Source organism: Falco peregrinus, chromosome 6 (assembly GCF_023634155.1).
Source record: "Falco peregrinus isolate bFalPer1 chromosome 6, bFalPer1.pri, whole genome shotgun sequence".
Lineage (NCBI taxonomy): Eukaryota > Metazoa > Chordata > Aves > Falconiformes > Falconidae > Falco > Falco peregrinus.
This window is the reverse complement of record NC_073726.1, coordinates 57,335,090-57,350,435: the sequence shown is the minus strand read 5'-3', so window position 1 is coordinate 57,350,435 and position 15,346 is coordinate 57,335,090. Positions and strand designations below refer to the sequence as shown.

Below are 15,346 nucleotides of genomic sequence, written 5' to 3'. Positions count from 1 at the left end.
TGAAATTTTCAGTATAACATTGCAGAAATGTGAGATCAGATTGCATTAAAACAGTTTCTGTATTCTCTGTAATTTCTAGATCTGCATGGTAAAACAAATATAGTAGTTTTATTGGTTTGTTTGCTGGGAGTTTTTTTAGACTTTCAAAACCAAATAGGTGTTGGGGATGTATTTTTTTGAAAAGGTGTAAATATGTGATTTTCTTGAACTCTTGTCAAGGAAAAACATTCTGGAGAGAATTTGCCCCTCCAACCCCACTCACGCAAGAATCTACTTAAACTACAAGTCAAATTTCAACTTTTGTTCTAGAATTGTCACTGTATAATACATTAAAGAGGAAGAAAAGATAATCAAAGTAGAAAGTTAACAGTATGAAAATGCATTCTATGTTAAAATAGGATATTAGCCAAAGTACTGATTAAGGCTCCTATATTAATTTAGATCATAGTTAAGGAGTCTTACATACTTAAAAATACATACTTCAGCTGTTGTTCTTTGTTCTTTCAACTTCCGTCTGGTTTTGGTGAGTGTCTTCATCGCTGTACTTTGTAGCTTTTGTGACTAGAGCAGTTTAAAATACACTGCCATCTAAGAGATTGGTTGTTTAGTTAGAGTCATTAGGATTATAATATTTAACTTCAGAAAAAAACAAATTGCTAATTATCGAGGAAAGCTACATCAGCTCTGGAGAAGGTTCCTTCTCTTAATCGGAGTGATGCCAGACTGCAGTTTGCGTTTGGTTTCTGCCTGGAATCTTGCTTGTGACAGGTTTGACACTGCCACCTCTGTGTTTCTGCCTGATCTCCTAGTGTCTGTAACACTCAGTCTGCCCCTTATGGTTTAGAACTAGTTACTTTATGAGTTGACTTGGTGTGTATTTGAATAGATGTTCTCGCTTTATCTGAGGAAATTAATGCTCAACCTCAGGAGGTAATCTTCTGTTCAATGTCCAGATGCTATAAACCCCATCAGTTTTCAGCAGTCAAAGTTCAGTTTGCCTTGCCCCTTCCCCTTTTTTCATGTCTCTGCAAACGTCCATCTTTTTGGATGTTTGTCTAAATCTGCCAGGTTTTGTGATTTCTGCCTTTGCACGTATTTGCAGAAATACGTAACAGAAAATCTGGTTGGTTAACATAAATTTCTGTCTTTGCATGATAGAGAAGCAGACTGAGGATGTGCTGTAGGGATGGAAGCTGAAGAGGTGCATGAGAGTGCAGTAGAAAGGCTCGTGAGGGATTACAACAAAGCCATGCATGTGAAAGGCATCAGGGAGTAGGCAAAAATCAGGCGTGTGAGTAGTAAAATGTCATGAGTGCTTTGAATTTGTCGATCTCATTTGTTTTGTATTTGTAGGAGAGGTAACCCCAGGATTGTCACAGATGGAATATGCTCTTCGCCGACACAAACTGATGGCGTTGATCCAGAAGGAAGCTCATGGCTGGGATGGATTGGACCACACCGTGATTCTGCTGTCCAACCCCACGTACTACATGACCAATGACATCCCCTACGTTTTCCACCAGGACACTAACTTCCTGTATCTCTGTGGGTTCCAGGAGCCTGACAGCATCTTGGTGCTGCAGAGCATTCCTGGCAAAGCACTGCCGTCCCACAAATCCATGCTTTTTGTGCCCCGGAGAGATCCATGCCGAGAGCTGTGGGACGGGCCCAGATCAGGCACAGATGGAGCAATTGCTCTCACAGGAGTAGATGAAGCTTACACCATTGAGGAGTTCAGGCACTTAGTGGCCAAGCTGAAAGGTAACAAAAAATGGAAGGGGAATGAGATGAGGTGTGGTTTGCAGGGTCTGAATGGTATGGGTTTGGAAGGTGGTCTGTGACACCAGTTCAAAACTTACCATGAAGTTGGGGAGGTCCAGGAGGTATGGCAGTATGACAAAGGCAGTTGTGAGTTCTCGGTAGCTTCTCGAGAGTCACCAGTGGATATGTAGTTTTGCAAAGAATAGTTTTTTCTCCCCTCTGAATTTCTTGTGTATCCATGTGAATGCCTGTGTGCATATCTGTGAAACATAAGGAACAGCATAAGCAAGAGAGCATCGCAAACTATGTTGTTTTAGTCATAGCTTTTTGGTGACAGAGCCAGAACCACGTGAGGTATAGGAAACTTGAAGGTATTTTACTCATAATAGACTTTGAAAATGATCCACACAGGGAGGTTGTTAGCCCACTCACCTTTTTTAGTTAGATGTTGACTTATTCTTGCAATGTGAATGTTGCTATCCTTTAGACATGTTCTTCTACGTCTAACATTACCATGTAGCCTCAATACTTATAATCCACAGTAAATTCAGATGCATTATAAAATGAAGTTGAAGGCTTATGACAATATAAAAAGGGCAAAGGCTTGGGGGATTACACAAATAGAGTGAATTCTGGGGTCTTAAATACCAAAATACCATCTCAGATTCTAGTTATTTTGTTTCAAAAAAAGGATATATTGAAAATAGAAAAGTCACAGAAAGGACAACAAGGATGATGAAAAGTATGGAGTGGAGTCTGTATGAAATACATGCTGGACAAACCTGCTCAGATTAAAAAAGAGAAAACAGAAGGTAAGGTATGAGAGATGTGTATGCTTATGGAAAGCACAGAGAGGATGAGTAGAAATGAATAGTTGCTATTTTTCATGATTTACGAAGGGAACAATGAAATGATCACATGGCAGGTTTTGATACCTTTTAAGTTTTAAGTTGTAGATCATTCATGGAAGGCTTGGAATGTCAAAGTTATAAGTTTTAAGACGTGTCAAAGGTAGTTTTTAGTTCTGTGGGGGAGAGGTCCATGAAAAGCAGTTCATCACTGTAATGAAAATGCATCCTTGAAATGAAGAAACCAGAATGGGGAGGAAGTGCCAAGGGAAATACTCTTTCATAAATATGGTTTCTTAGAGACCTCTTGTAAGCTTCTGCTAATGGCTACTGTCACCAAAGGAGAGCCTAGGTGGACGTTAGCTGTGATTCAGCATGGCTTTTCTACTTGTTGCCATTTAAAATGCTGTGGGGAGAATGCTGGTGCTAACTGTGATGTTCTAAATAAATTTCTACATAGGTAAATACATTTGTCCTCAGTAAGTTCATATTCTTTGAATGGCTGAAATAAGCAGTTGTTCCCCAAAGATATTCTGAAGTGTAGTTTGATAAAGAACCTGATTCCATGCGATAGGGAAAAGGTAAATTGTCTTCAGGCGGGAGCATCAGGGGGACAGGCTAAATGAGAGAATAACTGAGAACATGCACCACTGCAGTGCAACAGCTGCTTTGCTTACGCAAGTGCAACTTTGATACCAAACTCTGGATGGATCTGTGCAAGATGCATGTGTTCAGCGATTATCATAAAACCCAGTGTTTGCATAGAAGTGGGGTTTGTCAAATCTACATGCTATGAGTTGGTAATCTTCCAGATTCTGAATAGATTTCTAGTATCCTGTTACACTGAAAGTGTCTGTATGGTCTGTGAATGATTGAGAGGAAATTAGTTTCTCAAATGTAGCAGCAGGTCTGGTTTAGGAGGCGTGAGTTTGTCCAGTATATGGAGGACATTTCTACATTTATTTTCATCTGTATCAGCTTTTGTTTTGTGTTCTAGGGGAGTCAAACATTGTTTGGTACGACTTGACAAAACCAGTGCATACAAAGCTGCACTCTGACTACATGCAGCCCCTGGCTGAGATAAAATCTCAGAACAAAAACCACATCCAGGGCATCCGACATCTAGTGCAAAACCTTCGGCTGATCAAATCTCCTGCAGAGATTGAAAGGATGAAGATAGCTGGACGGGTGACAGCAGAGGTATGGGGTCATGTCTTCTCCAGATGAACCAATGCATTCCTTTAAAGAAGAGAGGGGAGAGGGCTGTTGATGGGGTGATGGGTTGGAAGGACAGGTTTGGTTTAATCTGTTACTGAACTTCTGTGCCTCGACTATCAGCTGGGCTCAGCTCCCTCCAGGTGACAAGGAGAAACGGGAAGACTGCTTGGACTACCAGCTTCTTGCAGTTAGTGTAACTCCAGTGAAAACAAACCAGCAGCTGTTAGACTTTGTTTAAAACCAGTATCTATTCAGGAACAGGAATAACCTCTTCCCAGCTTCCCCTCTCCTTCCCCATGCCATTTTCTTTCCCATTTATCCTTTTGATTTTGAAGAAACGGGACTTTTGTGAACATGTTTCCTTTGTATGTCTCCATGTTTCCCCTTCTCCCTCAAATACATTTTGAATTCATTGGGCAGTTTTAAACAAATCTGACAGATACCTCAAATGGAGTTCTGTCTTTATGAACATTATTAAAATAGATAGCCAAATAGGAAAGAGAGGCACAGCTTGTCTTTCTCTTGGAGAGGAGGAAGGAAAAGCTGCATAAGACACTCCTATTATATGTGAGGGAATCCACAGGTGAGACAACTCATAAAATGCTAACCCCTGGCATCAGCTTCAATCATCTAATCCTTGTTCAAAAACTAGAGCCAAGCAGCCCCTAAATACAGTTTCAAGGGGAACAGAGCTTAATTGGTTTTGGTCCTGGTAGCACTCTGCATTTTCAGCTGCCTTTGGTTCCTGTGTTCTGGGCCAGCTGATTTTAGGCCTTCCTCAAAAGACAGCAGGTAAAAAAAAACCCAACTTCCTTCAAGTTCAGGCTCCTTTGCTAACTGAAAGGCCTTTCTTTTTCGTAGGCTTTCACAGAGACAATGTTTGCCAGCAAATCCCCGGTGGATGAGGCTTTTCTTTATGCAAAGGTGAGTACTTTGGGGCCGGAGGTGATATAGAAGGGCTGGGTGTTGGTTATCCTTCCAGGAAACTAGAAATGTCAGATCTCTTCGTAATGTGCCTCCCACTGTAGCACATTTCTCCTTCACCCAGTTCTTGTGATTCCTAGGACATGTGGAAAAGTCAGTGTGATGAATTCTTCAGCTGTGCTTCCGGTACCCTTTTTGAAGGAACATAGCGGTTGTCTTTTTCTACTGTATTTAAACACAAAACTTACTAAACAATCAGAGATAACAGTTATTACCTTATTCTATAATACAGGTCTACTGTACAGAGCTTAAGTAGTTATCACACTTAGTTGTAAAGCCTGCTTCTTTTGACTCTAACCTCTGACTACATCAAATTACCACAGCTGTCTTGAAGCTTTCAGTTACAGTAGACGCCTGTCAGTTACAAAATAAGGACTAATTGGCCTGCTCATTTGGTAAGGAAGTTTGTAAAGAAGTGCAGTGAGATGCTTGCTTGAGAAACATCAGCAGGATTTGACCCTCTATTACAATGTAGGTGGGCCTGTGCTGACATGGCGCTGAGCAGCAGTGACTGACGTAAAGAAAATTATTTTAATTAAAGTGTATTTTACAGATGAATTTTTCACTCCAGATCAGGATTGTAAAACCTGTTTTACTATCTGTAGGTATCCTGGAGTGTTCTGTCCCATGGGGTTTTGGTAGTTACAGAAAAGACATGTTATTCATATATTAAGGATATAGAGGGTCTTTATAGATGTCAGTTTATTAACTTCCATGCTTTCATCAGCTTCATCACTCAAGAAAGGTAAAGGAACTTGAAGCTTACGATGCTTTTCTCTTTTTTTCTTCCCCTTGGACATTAAGGTAGTGCATGCTTTCAAACATTTTAGTTTAACAGAGTCATGAAAATAGATGCTGTTGTAAATATCCTGGTACTTGCAATTTTAAAAGGCAACAACAAAACATGACTGTTGTCATGCTGATGTTTAGGATCTTTGAAATTTGTAAAATTGTATGGCAACTAAGAGCATCCTCACTTTGATTTGTGGCAGTGTAATGAATGTCTGAAACAATATTGAACAGCTTGCACCAGAAAGCGCTTCCATGAGACCAGATGCAGACTTTAAACACTCTCATGAAAAGGGGATAGTTCTGTATTTTTTTCCTCCAGTGTTCTTGGAAAACCTTCGAGGCTGCTTTCATTTAGTAAACTCACTTTCCAGTTTTTTGTGTTGTACAAATTAAGAAAACAGTTGTAGGACACGAATTATAATAGTCCCAGGGCAGTTAATGATCTGAATCAGTCTAACGGTGTCCTCTCTGAATTGGTATTCCAGTTTGAATTTGAGTGCCGGGCTCGTGGTGCTAACATCTTGGCGTACCCCCCTGTTGTTGCTGGTGGCAACAGATCAAACACTTTGCACTATGTGAAGAACAATCAGCTCATCAAGGTAAACCATATGCTGTCCAGTAACTTAGAATGCAGTGCTATGACACACTGTCCCCATATGTATCCCCTGGGTGCTCTTTGTTTTGACTGAACAGATGAAAACAGGTACCTGTTTTCAAGTGAGCAGGGGAAAGGAATCCTACCCTGGTTAGTTTTACTGTCAGTGACAGATTAACTTTGCTCCATCTAGTCTCTTTCTCTCCTCTTTGCACTTGCTGCAGTGTTTTCTGAACAATGAAAGGACTTGCAAACAAGCTTGCAAATTACTTCATTTAGCAAGCATGTCTGGTCCCACACTGTGTGCAGCAGTGTGCAGTTCTGGGTGGGCTGCTAAGCACACAAAAGAGAGGGACAACTGCAGGAGGCAGAGTGAAGGCACTGTAGGGGGTCTTCTGCTGTCACTTGCATTGATTGGCCTTGCATTGCAGCATAAGGTGCAATAGTGTGTTCCTGCTCTGGCAAAGATGAAAAGCATTTTGGACTCTATGTAGGCCAGCAAAGCAGGGAAAGAATCAACGTTAAATGTTGAGAGGTAGATTGGACAGCTGTAGGTAAATTAACGTGTCTTGTCTTACTTTGAAGATTCACTTTATTGAATTGAGCCCTCTCCAGCTTTCCTGACAACATGCTTTTAGATTCAGTTAACTGTTTTCAAAAGCAATATTCCCCCACTGCTCCACTCATGATTCGCTTTCAGAGGAGCATATTTTTCCTCTGTCTTAATGCAGGATGAAACTTTCCCCCACTAGCGTTGTCTTTTCTTGAAGCTGGCATGCTAGCAGACCTTGAAATGATCTGCAGAAACAGACATACAAAAGATATGACAGGCTGCTTTTGGCAGCCTTTGTTGTACTGTCATCCAAGGTCAGGCATGCTCATGTAACTCTGGTTGTTTCTGTTAAAGTTGTTCACTGAAATGACTGTCACTTGTTGGTTGGGGTTTTTTTTTTTCAAAACTGTTAAGTAGGAGATTAAACTTGTAAACTTGACTCTTTTCCTTTGTGTGCTGCTTCTTACAGATCTTGTTGCCAAATAGGCTGACAAGGTGTCTAATGTGAAAGGTAGTGGAAGGCTGCTTATGGCCTTATGTGGACTTCATTCAGTCCACCACTTAGTGGACTCAGCTTTAAAGAAAGAGGACAGGATGCACAATGTAAGGCACTTACCGGATAATCAAACCACAGGCTGAATTCCCTTAGCCAATAAATTGTTACTCGGCTTGTTTAATTGCTTGGAAGAGGGCAGGTGCTATAATTTCATATTTTACTTGAAGAATTGAACCAGCTGTTCTGAAAAAGTTTAAAAGTACAGTTTAAATGGATAGTTAATGGCCTGTCATTCAGTGGGATAGTGATATCTGCTCGCTGCTAGTTTATCTACCGTATAAGGGTTTGTGGCACTTAACTGTACACAATGATAGTAGCTAGCACTGGAAGTAGTGCTAGCAGTGAAATTCTGCTTCTTATTTTTTCCCTTAATGTGCTAGAATTATTCTTTGTCATTCCACATCATGGCTTCTGATGCAAGTCACAGTTCTGTGGAGTGAATCTCTATAAAAGGCTTTGGATTGCATGTAGTATAAATCCATTGAGAATTTAACCCAAACTTTTTACAGACCTCACTGCTCTATTTGTTGTTAACCCCTTTAAGAAGGCAAAACAAGGCAGTGGTTTTGTTCCTGGTCCTTTGTCTTTTTTGCATGGCTTTTTGGTAGATGTGCAGTCAGTGATTTAATTGACATGGAACAGTTTTGCTGAACTGAATTGGAGGTTCACATCTCCAAAAGTTTTTTTTCATCACCAGATGGATTCAGAGCAGTCAAGAATATATCTTGGAGCAGTCAAGAAAGTCCCAGAAGAGAACAGGGAAGATGGTTCAATACTGCATTTACAGTAGTGATGCACTGTCAGAGAAGTGATTCTGCTGGGTGCTCCTGCCTTGTGACAAGGCTAAATCTTTAGCTATTGGTGATCTTGTGGGTGGCTCAGAAATACATGTTTTTGTTGCAAATCCCTTCTGTCTCAGTCACAAGCAGCAAAATTCTAGTGAAAGGAGTCACTGGTGTAATTTGCTGGAGTAAGTGATGCAGGTGTGAATGGGACTGATGTCTCAGAGCGCAGAATAGTTCAAGAAAAATGTCTGGTTTTCCTCCAAAGTGTTTGAAAATCAATGTGTTAAGAATTCAGGCTGTAGATAAGCATAACAGTCAAGAGATTATCTTGCAGAGAAACAATCCAACTGGAATAGCCTATTTATAAACAGTAGCACCTGGGGTGCTGCTTGTTCTGCAAAAGGAATTCACATCTTTGCAGCTGTTTTGCAAAAATAAATACATAATCTCCTTTCCTGCTCTCAGACAGAAAAAACAATTCGGTTAATAGCCAGACTGACCCACAGGGCATTTTTTCCTGTTATTTTTCAGGATGGTGAACTGGTCTTGCTAGATGGTGGATGTGAGTTTTCCTGCTATGTAAGTGACATCACGCGTACCTGGCCTGTCAATGGAAGGTACAGTATAATAAGGCTGTTTTGAAGAACTTTGAGAAGCTCATAAATAATTGATGGATTGAGTGTTTAATCTCTGTGTGAGTAGTTTTAACATGCCCCATTCTGTGATTCTTCAGAGTAATCAAATTATATAAACTAATCTTTTAGCATGAGAAGCTGTATTCCCCACTGCCTCATTAATTACTGCATGAATATATGCGATTACTGCTATTTCCAGCTATTAGTGTGCTTAAAGTGCAGAGAGGGCTTTTGTGTGCTCAGATGTGGCTGACTCTGGTTGTGTGAAAGAAAACAGGAGTTTAATTGACCTGTACATGGTTTTCAGTCGTGAATTTATTGGTGTGATGTCCCTGTGATTGTGTGTTTGATTCCTGTATGTTTTGCTCAAGTGCATTCTTTTTCCTGTAGTAGCTTTGCCTTGGGGTTAGGTTGTCAGCTGAGATGCTGCCTCTACACATTGTACTGAAGGGCATGTTGTGGTGATGCTTTGTCTGGCATTTCCTATGAGGGGACAGTTGCTTTCCTTTCTGCCTTTCCCTGCTCCAACATTGAACTGAATCTGTCCCCAGAATAGGTTCTTGTTAGAGGTTTAATTGTGAGAAAATGTCCTTTGTTCCTTTTCTCAATGGTTTCCAGGTTCACCAAACCCCAAGCGGAACTATACCAGGCTGTCCTGGATATCCAGAAGTCTTGCCTGAGCCTCTGCTCCCCAGGTGTGAGTCTAGAAAATATCTACAGCCTCATGCTGAGCCTTATTGGACAAAAACTGAAAGAGCTGGGTGTTCTGAAGAGCAGCATCACTGAGAGCCACTTCTTCAAGGTACTTGAAGTTTTTTTTACTCAGCTTCCCCCTACTAGGTCTGACTGTTTGCTCCTTGGGTTATGTTAGTGGCTTTAGTTTGGCTCAGGAATGTGCTTTTGAGATTTATCTTCTAATTGTCACCACACACTGTGCTTTAATTCATGATGTGGGCTGGTCTCAGCCCGGGACTGGTTTTCTTTCATACAAGGCTAAACTTGAAGATGTGTTCCAACCATTCGCGCACAATTTGGTCTGAAGTAACCCCCCAATCTTACATGCACATAGTGTGAATCTTTGTTCTTTGGCACTTGCTGTTTCACTCTGCAGATCCATTCCCATTGGCCTGCACTACTTGTTAGTGTAGATGCAGCTTTAGAGTACAGACAGTGCAAAGGGACCTATTAGAGACATTGGCACTAACACAAAATTCTGGGTCCAGGGCTGGCTGCAGGCAGTTAGTTGTCATTTTGCAATCTGTTTAACGTAGCATAAATCTGCAGTGCTACCAAAAGGTGCAGCCCATTCTTCTCAGTCATTCCACCTGCTGCACCTTTTAGTGTCGGTATTGGGATTTACAGAGCTACGTGGTGAACAAGACTGGGAAACTGGTCTGCCTTAGAGCCAAACCTGCAGGTAAAATAAGATTGGTTTTCAGTTAGAGAAGTTTATCTGGTCCCACTCACTGCAAACATGCATGATTTGCAAAAACTGTAAAACACCTATACTCATAAGACCCCACCTGAAGTACTGTGTTAAGCTCTGGAGTCCCCAGCATAAAAAGGACATGGACCTGTTGGCATGAGTCCAGAGGAAGGCTACAAGTATGATCAGAGGGCTGGAGCACTTCTCCTTTGAAGACAGGCTGAGAGAGTTGGAGTTTTTCAGCCTGGAGAAGAGAAGGTTCTGGGGAGACCTTATAGCTGCCTTCCAGTGCCTAAAGGGGGGCTTTTAAGAAAGACGGGAACAGACTTTTTAGTAGGGCCTGTAGCGACAGGATGAGGGGTAATGGTTTTAAACTAAAAGAGGGTAGATTTAGATGAGATGTTAGGAAGAAATTCTTTACTGTGAGGGTGGTGAGGCACTGGAACAGGTTGCCCAAAGAAGCTGTGGATGCTCCATCCCTGGAAGTGTTCAAGGCCAGGTTGGATGGGGCTTTTAGGAACCTGGACTAGTGGAAGGTGTCCCGGCCCATGGCGGGGAGTTGAAACTGAGATTATCTTTAAGGTCTCTTCCAACCCAAACCATTCTGTGATTCTGTGATTGCTGATGCCCATGCAAGAAAGATGGCAGAACCAGGTGACGGAACTACTACCCCTTTGGTAGCAGGACAGATTTCTGCCACAGGTAACTGTCCCACGGTGTCAGTGCAGCAACAGCACAAGTCCTTGCCAGTGAGCAGAGGCGCCCGCAGGTTTCTCTCGGCAGGCAGCAGCACAGCCAGATGGGAGCAGCGCCTGCAGCTCAGCCCCCGGAGAAAGTGAGGAGCCCCGTAGGACAGAGGAGGAATTAGCTTTTTGATTCCTACTGTCAAGGAGCTTCTCTCTGGAGGGAGGGACATTAGGATCGTGCGGGGGGAGGGAAGCGGTGTCTGTGGCCTGTAGAGGTGGATTAAAATCCTGCCATAGCTACTGAGCGAAACGCACACATTTGCCCTGTTGTGCCGATTTGCCACATGATGTAGCAGCTGTATCAGCTGCTTGTCAGGGTCTGCTGATGGGAGCAACCCAGGGCTTGGGTGTTTGAGGGATGAAAGGGTTGGGGCAGCAAAGCTCAGTGAGCCAAAAACTGAAGTCTTGCCTGACGTGCTGAGGCAGTGATGGGCTTGGCCTGTTTTTTTCAGTGAGGGGGAAAGGCAGTCTGCAATATGCTCATAATAGGCACCTCATACTGGTGAGTTTTAAGATCCATCCAGTTCTGGTGAATGGAAGGCAGCCGCTGGTGACCAAGTCATGGCAGTAAGATTGCTAGTTAAGCACATAACTATTCTGTCTCTTCTTCCCATCTTTTGTACTGGAACAACAGGTTAGGCTGTGCTGAACCGCCTCCATGACACTTGTTTTGTCTTCTGCTAGGCTGTTCGAAAGTACTGCCCACATCATGTGGGCCATTACTTGGGCATGGATGTTCATGATACCCCGGATATATCCCGATCGCTTCTGCTGCAGCCAGGCATGGTGATAACCATTGAACCAGGTAAAAAGATATGCAGTCAGTGGTGGACAAAAACATGCAACACCGAGGATAAAAGGGTAGCATTCGGGTCCTTTCTGGTGAAATTGAAAATTATTATAGTATTGGAAAATCTTAAGTTATTCCCCTTCCAAAGTCATTACAGTATTAGAAAACCCTATTTCCCTCCCAAACACGGCCAAGATAACAAATTGTGGAAGCAAATTCTGAGATGTCTGTGCAGCAGGAAGTGGAGTAGTGTAGACCTCGGACTGTTAGTGTTTGACCCATGGCAGCGCGTGTCAATGGCAGTGCAGAGAGAAGCAGGGTCAATTCACTTGTGCTATGTTCTTTGGTACTGTGACTAAGCTACTACCAGTCGCTGGTAGTGTAAGTCTCAAGCATTGCAATCTGCAATTACAGGCATTCACAACTTAGTTTTGTAAATTAGATGTTCCATGATGAATCTTTCTGCTTGTCTCTGGATTTGGAGCTGTCAGCTGGAAACTGATATTTAATGCTTGGCTCTTCTGTCTATTCAGAACATTGTTAAAATCATCATTGTGAACATAGCATTGAGAGCCAGAAGTGCAGAAAGGCCAGCTGTAATTGTGGAAGTTTTTATTAACATGATAGTGTCTGTAGGCACTAAGGGCTGCTTTTCTTTCTTTGCCCACCATCTGCCATGAGTGAGGGGAAAGAGAGTAGCTTTTCTTACTAAAAGTTTTCAGGATCAAACTCAAGTTATGTTGCTAAAAATGCAACCCTGCTTTCGTGGTGGTGCAGTAAGGGAATGGTGGTGTTCTAGAGAGTGTTGTGTGTTTTAATTCCCTTTCTTCTTTCAGGCATTTATATCCCTGAGGATGACATGAGTGCCCCGGAGAGGTTTCGTGGCATTGGTGTGCGCATTGAGGATGATGTTGTGATAACAGAGGATGTACCTCTCATCTTGTCTGCTGACTGTCCCAAGGAGATCTACCACATTGAGCAGATCTGTGGCCGCAGTTCATGATGCCCCTTCTCTGCCTTTTTCATCCTCCTTGGGAGCCACAGCCCTTCAGGGATGCAGATCCCTGTAGTGGGCTGTAGTTGTCAAGTGATGGAGGGTATGGACAGTTGATGGTTATTTTCCAAGACTGGGGCTGGGAAGTGGAATGCAAAAGGCTCGGGTACTGAGATGTGAAAAAAGAAAGCAACCTTTTCTGTGTGCATTTTCCTTCTGATTTGAGTAGTGCTGATGTTGAGCTGTTGTAGGACATGAGGGTGGATTCTTCCTTCTGCTGTGTGGATCCATCTGTTCTGGTGCCCTTGGAGGGATGAATTTTCTCAGTGCCAGCAGCAGGTCTTCTGCTTGGTCCCTCTCCAGATGCATAGGTGCAACTGCTGAGACCAGGGCCCCGATTTTTCCGCTTTAGCAGTAGTTTCACAACAGTCAGACTTTAAAAATGAAGCTTTGATAAATGCTGTTTTGGGGGGATAAAGTGTGTCAGACAGCTTTGATTTTTATAGAGTGCTGGAAGAAGGGATTTTGGTAGCCAGGAAGATGGGTTTAGTTAGGAGCTTTTTCTGAAGCCTGTGGAGAATGCTTTCAGTATTTTAAAGATAAGGATGTGTTTGGGCCTTGCTCAGATATATGCAAAATAGGCCAGCAGTAGGGAAAAACATCTCATCTAGTCTTTCAGCTTATTGGAGTGTTTGCTAATTTCAGAAAGGACAAATGGTGCTCAGGAGGCTGGACATACCCATTCTCGCTGTCTTTCACATTCCCTTATTTTTGTCCCAAATGTCTCTGTCGGTCTCCTGTTCTGAGCTGACCTCTATGTAGGAAGCAGGGCTGTGTTGGCTGTGCTGGGTTCCCCTGGTGAGGTGCTGGTTCTCACCTAGATGTGAGGTGTCCAGTTCTGGGACAGTCACAGCACCTTTCTGATTTATGCTGTGTGTATTTTTGAAGAGTCTGCTCTATAGCAAATCTCAAGTCTTTGTACGACTTTTATAAAGAATTTAAATTAATTCTCCTTTTCAAAACTCTCTGGGCATGATCACAGCTGCCTTTTGGGTTTTGCCAAGTGCAGTCAGTAACTAATGCTCTGTGATAATATTTTTGAGGCAGCTGCAAATGTAATGAGGGTCTAGAATGGGTGAGGAGTAAAGAGAACATCTTCCCTCAACATCAGCCTACCGCCCAGGCCATTGTATGCAGTAGTAAATACACCTACTAGAGGCAAACATGGCATCTGTGTATTTACTGAAAATATTTTGACAGTCAGCTATTTAATGTGTCTGAAAAATGCCTCTTCTCAGTGCATCTCCTGTTATTTATGCTTGCTGTTACATCTCATCATCTTACTTCCTTTCTAACCATAGTTTTCAGTAGTTTTTGTCTGTTATTCTCAGTTTCCCTTCCCTTTCCATATTGTCTATTTTTGACCTACTATAATGTCACTGTTTCCTAATCCATTTTGCTTTCTAATCAACATCACTGCCTCTTCCCTGGTTTGTCCTGTTTCCCCACAGTGAATGTAGTCAGAAGCGTGGGGGGAAGGTTGTCAGGGTTCCTTGAGTTTTAACCTCTGGCTGTGTTGCTGTGTAACCTCTAGTAAAATCTACTTTTTTTTCTCTCTTTTTTTTTTTCTTTCTGTGTTTCATTTCACTTAGTGAAGGCCAAATGGACAGTGTCTTGCATCTCTCACTGCTTTTTATGGGAGCTGGGTGCCTGCACTGGGGTTTGAATTTGGCACTTCTAAGGCAGCCAAGGCATGCCATGGTTTTATTTGTTAAACATGATGAAAAGCAAATGCTGTTATAGAGTTAAGGTATTGAGTTTCACCTAGTTGAGAGAATTTGCTAATCTTGAATGGAAGCGTTTGTTAGATGCTCATACATTACAGTGCAAACTGTTAGAAGGAAGGTTTGTTGAGTGTGGACACAGAATTGATGAATACTTTTGATGTTCTGATCTGTAACACATTTGTTATTCTGATTACACCTGTAGAGCCATATCAACTGGGACAAATCTTGGATTTTGGAACTACGTAAGCAGCTTAGAATAACATTAACCTGAGAGCTACATGTGCGCACTGATCCGCACATCTGCCTGTGTACCTAACAGAGTTAATAATTGTACTTAGTGTAAATAACCCTTTGAAACACATATAAAAATTATTTTTAAAATAAAACGATTTGTTGAAAGTCATTTATTGGGCCATCGAGTTGCATGGCTCTTCAATAGATATAAACACCTCCAGAAAGAGCATTATTTTTCAGGGAGATTTGTAAATTATCTGTAACCTATCCTGGACTTGAAAGAACATTCTCAAATGTAGGCACACGCTAATTCCTTTTCCTCTCAGGAAAATCCTGCAACTTGCAAACACGAATAGGTCTTAGGAATTTTGCAGATGAATGTTTCTGTCAGTAAAGAAGTGTTTGTGACTCTTGCTGAGTGGGGGCTAATGGATCTGCTAGGGCTGCTGTGCCACACCATGCTAAGTGTGTCTGATTCAGGCTGTGCATTGCTCCACATTCTGTAATTCTTCCACAGCATTCAGTCATTTCTTCAGTATAAACTGCTGCTAATGTTTTGAATCTGTTGTTCCATGTAAAGAAGAGTGTGTTTTGCAGAATGTATTAAATTTGAGTCTTATCAACCTGACTTTTTGAAGGCTT

General features: G+C 42.1%; 1 protein-coding gene across 10 annotated transcripts in view; it reads left to right on the top strand.

Annotated features, from left to right (window-relative positions):
• Window positions 1-15,346, top strand: part of XPNPEP3 (X-prolyl aminopeptidase 3) — a 36,917-nt gene that overhangs the window by 3,297 nt on the left and 18,274 nt on the right. For 5 of the 10 annotated variants that reach the window (XR_008747884.1, XR_008747886.1, XR_008747885.1 and 2 more), the window contains exons 3-10: window positions 1,354-1,761; window positions 3,607-3,809; window positions 4,689-4,751; window positions 6,089-6,202; window positions 8,624-8,709; window positions 9,346-9,529; window positions 11,584-11,704; window positions 12,526-12,786. Coding sequence is in view for 4 of the 10 variants with exons in the window: in XM_055808923.1 (XP_055664898.1) it covers window positions 1,354-1,761; window positions 3,607-3,809; window positions 4,689-4,751; window positions 6,089-6,202; window positions 8,624-8,709; window positions 9,346-9,529; window positions 11,584-11,704; window positions 12,526-12,692 (1,346 nt within the window). In the remaining 6 variants the exon portion in view is untranslated. Of the gene's footprint in view, window positions 1-1,353; window positions 1,762-3,606; window positions 3,810-4,688; window positions 4,752-6,088; window positions 6,203-8,623; window positions 8,710-9,345; window positions 9,530-10,735; window positions 10,856-11,583; window positions 11,705-12,525; window positions 15,333-15,346 lie in introns of those variants that run through there. The other 5 variants (XM_055808923.1, XM_055808924.1, XM_027786695.2 and 2 more) reach the window with 2 other exon arrangements.